Genomic DNA, 12,464 nt, shown 5'->3' with positions numbered 1-12,464 from the left:
ATGTGGCATGCGGATAAGGGGAGCAGGGCAGAGCAGCTGATTACAAAACTCCGCCTCCACAATAAGCGTAAACAACTCGGAGGAGACGAACAAAGCCAACAAAACACAACAATAAAAGCAACATAAAATCGACAACAAAGCCAACAAAAACAACAAACGCATTCAAGCAAAGTACAACAAGTTTACATGAGCACCCATACCAAATAGCAACAACAGCAACTGAGTGAGTGTTGAGCTGAAAAAGGGCGAAACACAAAACAACAAAATACATTCATAAAACAAAGAGAGCGTTTAGCGTATTCGCTTAATGTTAGAAAGAGCACCTAGCGGCGCTCGAGTGCCGCGCACCCAGCACATGCGCCATGACGTAAAGAACCGGTTCGCTTAACAGTAGCGCAAGTGAGCGCACTACACACGACTCTCTAACTAGGCGCGCTCTTTCCGCCAATTGCCATCACAAAGTCAGTGCATACTTGACCGAGTGGCGCTGCGCTATTGTTGCTGTCTGATTGGCGAGCTGCCGAAGTGAGCAGGCACGACAATGTAGTGTGCTGCTCTCGCGTTCACACAATTCGCACGCTCCACAGGGTAGTCGTGTGGTCGACGCGTATAACTGGAATATGTGCTAACTGGTTTTTCCAGTCCCAAAGCCAGTTAGTTTATTCGCACTGACTTATGAGTGTTGTGCATAGTTGCGGTTCGGTCGGCTCACTTGCACACGCGACAACGACAAGCGACAAAATGTGTGCAGCGTGTGAGCGCGCAGCAAATGAAACCAGTATAACGAAGCGTTGCTTAGCCGGTCTTCCGGCTCGTTGTTGGCTAACTAACTGGCTTTCGGACTGACAGGCGTCGTTGGCGTTGTCGTTGTCGTCGTCATCGTCATCATCGCCATCGCCTTCACATCGGGTTGGAGCGAGCAAAAGTAGCAATAGCAGTAACAGCGGCAACAGTAGTAGTTTGTGTTCGCGAGCATATTTGCAGCGCAGCAAATGATCACATAATCACCTCGTACCTAGTCGTTCACGCACTTTGTTTGTGGTTGGTTGCGCGTACAAATCGTTCGCAGTGTCTCGAATCGAGCGGTGAATTTACTGTGTGTGGTTTGGTTTGGTGTTAACTCGCAAAAATTCAAAACGCGCTTTGACGTGTCTAAACGCCGTCGTGTTAACGTTGTCAATACGCGCGATTGTCGTCGGTGGCTTAAAAAGTTAATATATTTTACTGTTTTTGAAAGGAAAAATGTATTAAAAAATAAACGAAATTAAATTGTGCACAATTGGAAGGTAAAAAGAAAAAACTATTTTTGAAAATACCAAAAAACCTAACGGTTGCGCGCGAATTCAGCGATTTGCTTGAAAATATCTAATTTGCGTGATTCAGTTGACTAAAGTGCTTTTCGAAGGACGGATAAAAGCAAATCGATCTGAGTTTTACTTATATAATGAGTTTTATAATAAAAGAAATAACAAATACGAGTACTAAAATATAATAAAAAAAATTTATTTATATAAACAAGAAAGTGTTGAAAAACAAATTTTTTTGAAAAAAGAAACTTTATAAAAAACTGTAAAATATTAGATACAAAAACGAAAGCAATGTTAAAAAATTAAATATTATGAAACAGGAAACTAGGAACTCAGAAATTCGAAAATTTTCAAAAAGTAATTCAATACTGAAAGTAATTAAGTCACTTTAAGTGATTTTGATTCTAGTTATTCTAATTATCTTTCCCAAAAATTCCAAATCTCTGTGCTGTCTTCAGTTCATTCACTAAGTGCTGAGCTCTGCTTAAGATCAAAAATAATAATTTTGCTAGCAATTGTAAAAAAAAAAAATTTTAATTTTTATTGACAAAAAGCATCAATTAAAACGCTGCAGAGAAACTCACGTGTGTGGCCGAAATCACGCATCAATCCCTTTCCACCCGCCCAAAGCTCCCAAAGCAGGCAATGCGACAGTGCAACACCCACGCCAACAATTAGCAAAACCAAAAACAAAGCACGCACGCTAAAACATACATAACATATATATATATATATATATATATATACATATAATGTACATCTATATATCATATAAACGTCAAGAAACTTTTGTTGCGGAGCATTCATGATCGCCGTCGCGTAGAAAATCGCTAATTGCAGTGCGAAAAGAAAAATGACACAAATTATACGCTAATTAAAAGTGCAGTCTACTACTAGAGAGCAGCAGTTAGCGTGAATAGTGGCATTGTTGTTGCAATAAAAAATTCGTTGTTGAAAGTATCTATTACTGCCTTTAAGTCGTAAAGTGCGTGCTATTGTTTATAATTAGAAAGAATTTCTAGAGGGCAAAATACAATACAAAATAACAAAAAACAAAAGTGACTTAAATCATAAAAACAACAAAAAAAAAACGCATTTTATTTCCAACACAATTTGCTGCAACTGCATCATACTTTAAATAGTAGGGTTTCAAAAATAAAAAAGTTTTTAATAATTCAATAAAATAATAAAAATAAATTTTTTTTAAAAATTGTATAAATAAAAAACACTGAATTTATATTATTCAACAACTAGTGTGTGTATTTTCACTTTGTGCACGCGTCCCCTAAAAAGCCGTCAAAATTCTTGATAAAGTGGCCTCGATAGGCGCCAACACGCTTAACTTCACCGATTTAGGGAGCCCCTATGAGGGGCCTCCCAGCACACCACAATCCGGCATGGATGCACCAGATGCACCGCACACACCCAAATATATGGATGGCGGCACAACAACAACGGGCACACCAGGCGTACAAATACCTGGCAAATCGGCATTTGTGGAGCTGCAACAACATGCCGCCGCCGGGTGAGTTGCATTTTGGAATGCATTTACTTGAATATAGAATTGAATATTTGTGTTAATAAAGTGATGAACGTAATGTGCTACTAACATATGTATATGTTACTTCCTGCTTAGCTGGGGTTTTTGATATATCGCGGTTTGTGCTATTCAAACGCTATAGATAGCAAACTCCTTACAATAGAAAGACTAGAAATATGTAGTTCTAGATAAATTAGGTATTTCTTTAAGTTTCAGAAAATACGAAAATTTTCGAAAAATGTTTTCAAAAGCGAGCGCCGTAGGAGAAGAATCTACTCGTATGCTTTAATGGTATTTATTACCTTTTGAATAAATAAAATCGAAATATTTAAAGTTTTCAGCAGTTATTGAAATATGCAGATATTTTCAATTTTGAAAATACTAAAATTTATAAAATTAGTATTATAAATACATATATTCGAACTCTGCATATATATTAGTTGTGATGTGCGCTTTTTCCAACATGAGTGTTAAGCTGTGAAGGGTCAATTTAATACAGCTATTGGTGTGTATACTTATGAAAATGTCTAAAATATTATATATGGGAAACTCTTACAAAAATTTACCATTATATAACATTCTCAATTTCTATTTTTTATTACTTAGCTGAGTATTGCAAATAATTGTGAACAGAAGTATATTAACACAAAATTTAGCTCTCGTAGTTTTCATCAAAAGTATATCGAAGTTTTGGGCTTATTATTTTGTAATACTAAAAATAAGTGCGTGATTTTTTCCAGTGTACTTCAAGTTTTTTAAATTAATTTCTGAATTTTCGTACTTTTATAATATTGTATTTTATTGTATTTATTACCTGATCAAATCATCATCATTTAAGGAGCTATATCCACTTGCAAATAAATAAATGTTTTTTTTTTTTTGAAGAGGCATATTATTTAATGAATAAATAAAAAAATGTACGTTTACATAATTTATATACAAGTACTTCAACAATCGGCTATTCATTTTGAAAAATTTTGGATTCCGCCACCGATCTGCAGGAGAATCTCCGAAACCAAAAAATTTTATTATTTTTATAGATCAAAACATTATGTTTTGACAAAATGGCGGGTTACCAAAAAAAAAAATAAATTTTTTATGAAAAAATGTACAGCTCAGATTATCTTTATAAGTCGAAACTATTATCAAAAAACTTATTTCTTCGATCATTACCTGACTTATACATATGTAAAAAGTCGTGCAAAAATTATAAGATAATTAAAAAAATTCTTTCAAATACGCTCATATCTCGGAAACTATTAGCCGCAATAACTTCAAATATTCGGAGAATAGTATCAAATATACATATATACATGCGATACACAGACGGTATCGTGCATTTTTTTCTTTTAAAATATTTTCGTCTCAGAATATTTACTATGATAACGTACCGTAGGCTTTCAATTTTGTATTTTCTGCTACTGGATTATTAAGAATCTTTCAAAAGAATTTTAGGTGGTCTATTTTATTAAAAACATTCGTGTATCCATCGCTTTTAAACGCAAAACTCCCCCAAAGCTAAAAAAAAATTATTCGAAATTATTGTTTTCACGATTTTAGGCCCCCACACAGCGGCGTAATATGTAGAGAAGCTAATTTCTTTGCAGTAAAGGTTGAAAAAACCAGCTGGAACCCTAAAAGTCATTGTCAAGCAATTTCGCTGCAACTCAGGAATTTTTCCAAAGAGACTTTTTAAAACAAAATTTTGGTGATCATTCCCCTGAGTAACTTTAATATAAATTTGATAACAATTGAAAGAAATAAATGAAGGAGCTATATTTTGAAGATGCCAATACAGATTTGTTTTAAATACCGTGAAATTATTATATTTTAATAGTCAACGCTTAGTTTTAAGGGATTGTATGTGAAAAATTTGAAGTTTTTTAACGGCGAATATACATATATTTTCATATCAACTTATATTTTTTTATATTTATTATAAAACTTATTTATACTCTGAATATTAAAAATTTGGCTTTGGTAACAGTCGAAAACTAAGTCAATATTTTCTGCCTAAAAACAACAATTAATTATAGGCAAATATATCTTGCTGATAACGGATAATTTTTCAATTTCACTTTTTTGGATAAAATGGCAAATTTAATAAGATTTTTTTTTTCAAATTGCTATAATTTTATGTAGACAATAAATAGTTATCCATATAATATGAAAATAAAATGTTTCATTTTAAACACTCACCCTCTTTTCATTAAAAATGATTAGTTCCACAAAATCTGAAAATAAAGCAAAATACATTATAAGAAAAAGAACAATGAAAAAAATTAAAATTTATTTTTATCAACTGTGAAATTTATTATTGTTAAAATCTAACTCACGATTGATGAGTAAAACAGAATGTTCATTGTCCAGTGCGTTGCAAAGTAAATAAAGTGCATACAAATTAAAAATATCTCGCTGCCAAAATCTTGTATAAAAATAAATCAACTTTAGAGTGCGCAGCTAAAATACATACATATATGAAAACAATTAGTGACGATTAAAGAGTTTGAAGTATACACTAGTCCACTCCTTCATATCGCAGGGCTCAGAAAGCATTTTTTTGCTGTTGACAGCTTTTCTTGGCGTTCATTCTTATTCTTCACATATGGCAAGCCGTCAAAATGACAAATTAGCCGAACATTAGGGCGCAAAAAAACATATTTGCAGGTGAAGGCAAAGAAAAAACTATGAAATATGCATATTAGTCGCCTTATCAGTGAATCAGTGGTAAAACATAAGCGCAGGCGCTGCCATGAAAAATGACAAACACATGTGTACAAACATATCTACATAGAGGAAGGTAGCAATGTGTTATAAAATATAGCCGCGATTGCGTTGGACAAATGAGAAACGACATTTTGGCCAGCAAAGCAGTGGCCAACCAAAAAAAAGCACAGAAGGTCGACGACACACCCATCGCGCTGCGACGTTGCGTTGAAGGGAGTTTTGTAGCTAAAAAAAAAAATATTAAAAATTAAAAAAAATAGAAAAAAATTGATAGGGAAAATTTTTATTACATTTGAGTAAACTATATTCGTAGTTTTTTTCTAAATTTAAATAAATTAATATTTTTTATCGCGTTGCGGAGTTGCGTTCAGTAGTGTTTTGTAGATTGCAATAACAAATAAAAATTAAAAAATATAAAAAATTAATACTGAAAAAATTGTATTTAATTAAACTAAATTATAATTATATATTTAAAAAAATTTAAAACTAAATTTAAATTATATGTTTTTTAAATTCAAACATTTTTATTATTTAAATAAATTAGTAATTTTTATTTCGCTGCGGCGGTGTGCTGGGTGAAATTTTATAAAATTGATAAATAAAAAGAAATAAAATAGAAAAAATTAATTACATATTGTAAAAATTATAATTATATGTTCTCAAATTTTAAAATGAAATTTATATAATTTTTTAAATATATTTATAAAAAAAATTATAAAAATTTTATAAAAAAATTAAGAGAAAAACCAATTATTATATAACTTAATTATAATTATATTTTTTCATATTTCTTAAATACAATTTTTGTAAATTTAGTAAATTATAATTTTTTAAATTTAATTAAATTATTAATTATAATTTGTTTATTCAAATAAATTAGTATTTTTATACAATACTTTTTCAATGAGGCAACCTCTTAAGCAACTTAACTAACTAATTTTTTATACAGACAACAGTTATGTACATATAAATAAGTATATGTGCACGTAACGGAAATGCGCGTAAATTAATAATAAAAATATAAAAGCAAAAACGAATATTGTGCGTTGGTGAACGCGTCACTACTACTGCATACACATATACACATATAAGTATAAACACTGCAACACCCCACATTACTTTCAACAACATTGCTGCACATATTTGTTGTTACTGCTATTTTTAATAGAAACTAAACTAAATAGACGACATAGTTCGCGCCATAAAAATTCGTTTAAATTTATGAACTTTGCTGATGAGTGCCCTGATTTTTTTCATTGTGCTTATTCCTTTTTCAATTGCACTACAAGTATTTATGTGCATGTATGTGGGTATGTGTGTGTGTGTGACGGAAATGTACGTAGCGTGGCGTAGATTCAATTAAAACTGTTGTAAATATTCTGTGCGTGATTTATTTGTAGCGAAAGCAAGTCGAGGCCCAAAGTAAGTATATATAAATATATATATACATACACATATGCGGGTGCAAGTCACTAAATGTCCGTCTGTTCATTGACTTTTGATGTTGATTTGTCGATTAGAATTTTGCTTCCTTTAGCATTGCTGCAAATCGTTGTGACCGGAAGTGCTTAATTATTATTTTGTGCCCTTAATTTAATTTATATACTGTATATGTATGTATACAGTTTGGGCATTTCGTTTTCTTCACTCAAATTGAAAGCAAATCTTTATAATCACTGCAATAAAATCGGAAATTTCCGATGGCTTGCGCGCAATAAAATATTTAGCATTTAATTTGGTGGCTAAAAATTAATTAAGATTATACGAACTTATTTTGATTGGCTTAAGTGCGCAGTGTCGCGTTAAAAAATTTTAGATTTTAAAAACATACATTATAACAACACGATTTAGAAAGATACTGTCTATCAAACCACTGTAATGGGTATGAAATTCCTACTATTACATATAATAATATATTAAAAAGAATATAAATAATTTTACTACTTAAAAAAAATGAAAATAATAAAAAATAGTTTTGTTCTCATTCTCTTCCGTCGCTTTTGCATAGCTTTTTTAATAATTTTTTTAATAATTTTTTTTTTAATTTGTTAACGATTGAATTATTTTTAGGTTTTTAATTATCGCTGCATATCGCACGTTTCCAATTGATATTATAACAGTAGCTTCACAGTAATACCTTCATCTAGTAAGCAACATACGATTTATTTTTGTTATTATTTACACATTTTTATAAACAATTTAATGTTAATTTTTTTGGGTCAAGAATAATTATTTTTTTAAAGTCCACTATTTTACAAAAAATGCATGTAAAACAAAAAAAATTATTTGCAAGTTTTATGTAGATTTAACTTCCGTTTATTTGCATTTAGAAAGCACGAATCCCTAGAATCATCGCTGTTTGCCGAGTGCTTTTTGAAAAAGATGATTCCGAATGCGGACTAGTAGCAGCTATTTTGCATCAAAATGTCAATATAAATTTTTGTAAATATTTAAATACAGATAATATTAATAAAGTCTGACGCATAAAAATTCGATACCTTATCCCTAACTACCTGAATACATTTTCAAGGCCTCTTTTAGGACTCTTTACTGACCTAGCCCTCTAAGCAGTCTTATAAGATCGCTTTGAATGTTGTTGTTGCTGGTTGACTTTCCTTTTCGTTTAAGCGAAAGCTAGCCTTAATTCTTTCATACAGCCTATTTCGTCAAGAATCGCTATTATTTGATTCCTAGTCGTCGTACATTTTAATTTTGTTGCCCTCTTGGTTTTCATAATCGGTCAGGTTTATTCGAGATATGATCACTAAGTAAATATAAGTAAATTGCTCCAAGCATAACTTCAATAATGTGTTGACTTAATCATTAAAAAAAAGATAACAACGATAATAAAAAATATGGAAAATAATTCATGTCAAATTTCGTAAAGATATCTTGTCAAATAAAAAAGTTTTATTTTAAGAACTTGATTTTGATTGAACAACTTATATAGCAGCTACATATATTCTATAGAGGTCCAGTATCGGCGGTTTCAACAAATGAGCAGTTTCTAGGGGAGAAAAAGCTGCTTGTACACAAACTTCGTGGCAAAATTATTATACCCTGTTCAGGTTATAAAAAAATTATATAAAAATAAATAATTTTATGTGAAGTGCCTTTCCTTGAGTCCGTTTTATCTTCTTGATATTTATGAATAATGAAAATCTTGTTGTAAAAACAAATTAATTGTAGTCACCCTAAGATAAAGTGAAATCTATTAAAAAGCATAAATATAATAAAATTTTATTACATAAACACTACAAGGTAACAATATAAATAAACAAATTGTGGAGATAAAAAGTTTATATTGCTATATGGTATCTACTATATATACATACATATGTATGTATATATACCTACATATAATATATATATATATATATATTATATGTAGGTATATATGTGCAAATGATATTGTGTTACAGTCATACGGCGTAAGCAGACAATTTGTGAATTTTGGGTCGGACCCGAAAAGCATTGGCCAACAAGCGATTGCTTTGGCCGTTGCGGTGTTTGCTGGCTAATGCAAAAGCATATCAATATGTATTTATTTAGTAAATATGTAGAGATATAGATTTATAAGTATATATATAAATCTACCTTAAATACCAACATATGCTTCTCTTCATACATATATACAAGTATATACACAAACACATGCCATGGCCATTTGTGTGCGTGCGCGCCACTATTGCATGGTAACCGCTTCCGTTTCCGTGTTTTCATAATTTTACTTTTTGGCAAACATAAATGAAAACCGCATCAAGCTAAACATAAAACTAAAGAATATTAAAAAACGAATGACAGCGCCAAAAGGCAGCTAGCTTGAGGACAGCGCAAACAACAAACAGGATTCAAATGACGCGCTGGCATTGTAATGGCGGGAGAGTGTAAATGTGCTGTGCATATGGTTATATAAATGTGAGCTTGTAAATCGTCATTACGCGAGACGTCAGAATAGCAAGCCAAAAAGCGTCAATAAACTAAACATGCGAGCAAACGAAAATTAATGACCTCATGCGGTTTTATATATTCAAATACCCATATATTTGTATATATGTAAGTACATATGTATCTTATGTATATATTGCCATATAAGTTTATATATACATATATGTATATAGATATGTACATATATATACATATGTATCTGCCACTCAAGTTTTGTAGTTTTGACTGTCATGTGTTCGACTTGAAGTGTTGCCGCTCATTGTTGCTGTTGGCTGTTTCTTTTCAAACTTATCGCCGTTTTATGCTTTTCCACTGCTAAGCGGCCATTTTTTATTTATTATTGGTATGTTTTTTGAAATGCTTCATTCATATATTTTTATTTTTTATTTTACAACACATACGCCATTTATATACCTCGCAAGGCGTATAAAACCGAAAACCACAACAACAAACGCCACCTGTGCTCAATCTGTTTGTCGCGCGGGCGCCAAATGACGTTGAGAATTTCTTGTGGTCAACTCAAGTGTTTCACATTTTCTTGTAAGCGATTTTAGCTGTAGCACCCCCTGTCATTTGTAAACCGAATTTTTTTTTCGGCACGCCCACAATTGTTTTATGTATGCGAGGTGTTAGCACAATATTTACTAATTCATAAAAAGACTTAGTAGCAAATACGAAGTCGAAAGTTTACAAGTTGGAAAGGACACGATATATGAAATACAAGTGAGTATACTCGTATATGTGAGTACATATGGAAAAGTTTGATTTCGTGCTTAAAATGCATTGATTTCTCGCTACAATCACAGACTGACTTTTGTTTGGCAGGCAATCAATCCAAGCGTGCAAGCAGCTTGTTAAAATGTCGCTTAGAAGCAGCTTGATGAAGTCATAATAAAGTTTCAGTTGGCTGCTAAATTATGCATGTATTTATAAGAAAAACAGTATAACTTTCAGTAGACAGATATGTACATATATATATATATATATATATAGATATTGCTTATTCGAAAAGTTCAATATTCAATGACTCGGCGGAACAAAAGTTTGTGTAGTTTAGTATAAAATAATTTATTGTTTACAAATCGGAGAACAGCAAATAAAGACAATTCTTATTGGAAATTCATGCCTTATAAAGTGACTTGTATTTAAAAGAAATTTATATAGAAATAAAGTAGTTTTTAACTAAATAATATATATGAACATATATATATATATATACTTATGTACATAATTTGATATATCTTGCTTAAATTATAAGGGTATTAAGCTTAAGTAAAAGCCGTTATTGGAGATACTATTTGATTGAAAATAGTTTTTTCAATGGTTCGAAACTCGGCTGTAATAAAAGCTGATATTATTAAAAAAAAAAAAAACAAGAAAAAAGTTAACTTCAACTGCGCAGAGGATATATTATAATACCCCACATAGGTGCACATTTCTTAAAGCATAAAAGGGTAAAAAGATCTTTGTCTTGATTTAAAGCTTCTTGTCTTGTATGACAGCTATATGTTAGAGTACTTCGATCTCAATATTCTATGTCAAATTTCCGAAAGATATTTCATCAAAGAAAAAAGTTTTCCGTATAAGAACTACATTTTGATCGAACAGTTTGTATGGCAGTTATATCCTATAGTGGTCCAAATGAGCAGCTCCTTGAAAGAAATGGAAGTGTGAAAATTTTCAGAATGATATCTCAAAAACTGACAAACAGGCAGACACAACGTAATCGACTCAGCTTGTCACACTGATCTTTTATATACCATTAATACTTCGTAGCGTCTTCAACGTTTTTCTGGGCGTTATAAACTTCATAGCAAACTTAAAATAAAATATATAAGAAAATATATGTAGATCTACAATATTTTTTAAACGAAAACGAAAGGCGAGTTTTATTAAAGCTGGTATTGTTATTTTCTTTTTGTTTTATTATAGTATATAGGTATATTTTTAATTTTTATTTTTAAGATGTTGATCTCAATAGTAAAGTACCTAACATTTTTTTAAAAAAATTATCTAACTGTTATTAAACAGTTTAGAATCTGTAGTGGCCGCCATTTGCAGAACAGTAGCGAAGACGCGCACCTAAAATTAGCGAGGCACTTCAACTAAGCATTTAAGTATGTAGCTTAGAGCGCTATTTTATTGTTCTTTAATTGCTTTTAAATTTAAATCAAAGTTTTAGTTTGAAAAATAATCTAACAAATATACGAAAAATTATACGTTAATGTATATGAAATAATAATATATATTTATTAATGTTTGTACTTCTATTGTAACAACATACAAAACGTTGACACGCAAAGTTGTATTTTTCAAGATTTTTTAGTGTGATTCGCATATGTATAACTTTACATACAATTTTTGCTTCGTCGACAGCTGAATTCTTTACTGTCGTGCCGACACGCCTTAAAACAAGTTGTGTAAGAAATTCAGTCGACATTTTGTATTTGGCACCAAATTATTGAAATTTGAATGCGCAAAATTTTGAATATAAATTTGAGTAAAAGCAGTTTTATCATTTTTTTTAGAAAAATATGACACACCTTTTTCGGAAACAAAATTTTTTTCTTGTTTTAAATATATATTATATAAAATATTTATTTAACGTATTAAAGTTTTAAATTCCAAAAAAAGATATTTTAGTTTTTGCTGCCGTCGGAGTACTAAGAACTCCACAGAGCTTTTCATAAGACTTATCTTTTTAAACTTTGTGAATTTGAGATTGAAATTTTAAATATTTAGTATATTTTTCTGTGTAATATAACAACGACGGCTTTATAAACAAGTGGATATAATTTTTTTTTTAAAATTCAATGAATTTGGTATAACGTTTTAATCACTTAAGGCCCTTGCTTGAATAAAATCATAATGAAAAAATTTAGTTTTAATATTCGGTATCTAGAATGTAATCTTTTATAAATTTTCCTTTATATTTTTTGCTT

General features: G+C 30.7%; 1 protein-coding gene across 5 annotated transcripts in view; it reads left to right on the top strand.

Moving 5' to 3' along the window:
* The first annotated feature begins 714 nt into the window (after window positions 1-714).
* Window positions 715-12,464, top strand: part of Dll (homeotic protein distal-less) — an 89,733-nt gene continuing 77,983 nt past the window's right edge. Inside the window, exon 1 of one of the 5 annotated variants that reach the window (XM_036363423.2) lies at window positions 715-2,832. In XM_036363423.2, the coding sequence (XP_036219316.1) occupies window positions 2,705-2,832 (128 nt within the window). In that variant the 5' untranslated portion in view covers window positions 715-2,704. The remainder of the gene's footprint in view (window positions 2,833-12,464) is intronic. The other 4 variants (XM_036363420.2, XM_036363422.2, XM_036363421.2 and 1 more) reach the window with 4 other exon arrangements.

The sequence above is a fragment of the Bactrocera oleae genome, chromosome 4 (genome assembly GCF_042242935.1).
Source record: "Bactrocera oleae isolate idBacOlea1 chromosome 4, idBacOlea1, whole genome shotgun sequence".
Classification (NCBI taxonomy): Eukaryota; Metazoa; Arthropoda; class Insecta; order Diptera; family Tephritidae; genus Bactrocera; species Bactrocera oleae.
Note: the sequence above shows the minus strand (reverse complement) of the source record. Positions and strands in the feature narration are given on the sequence as shown.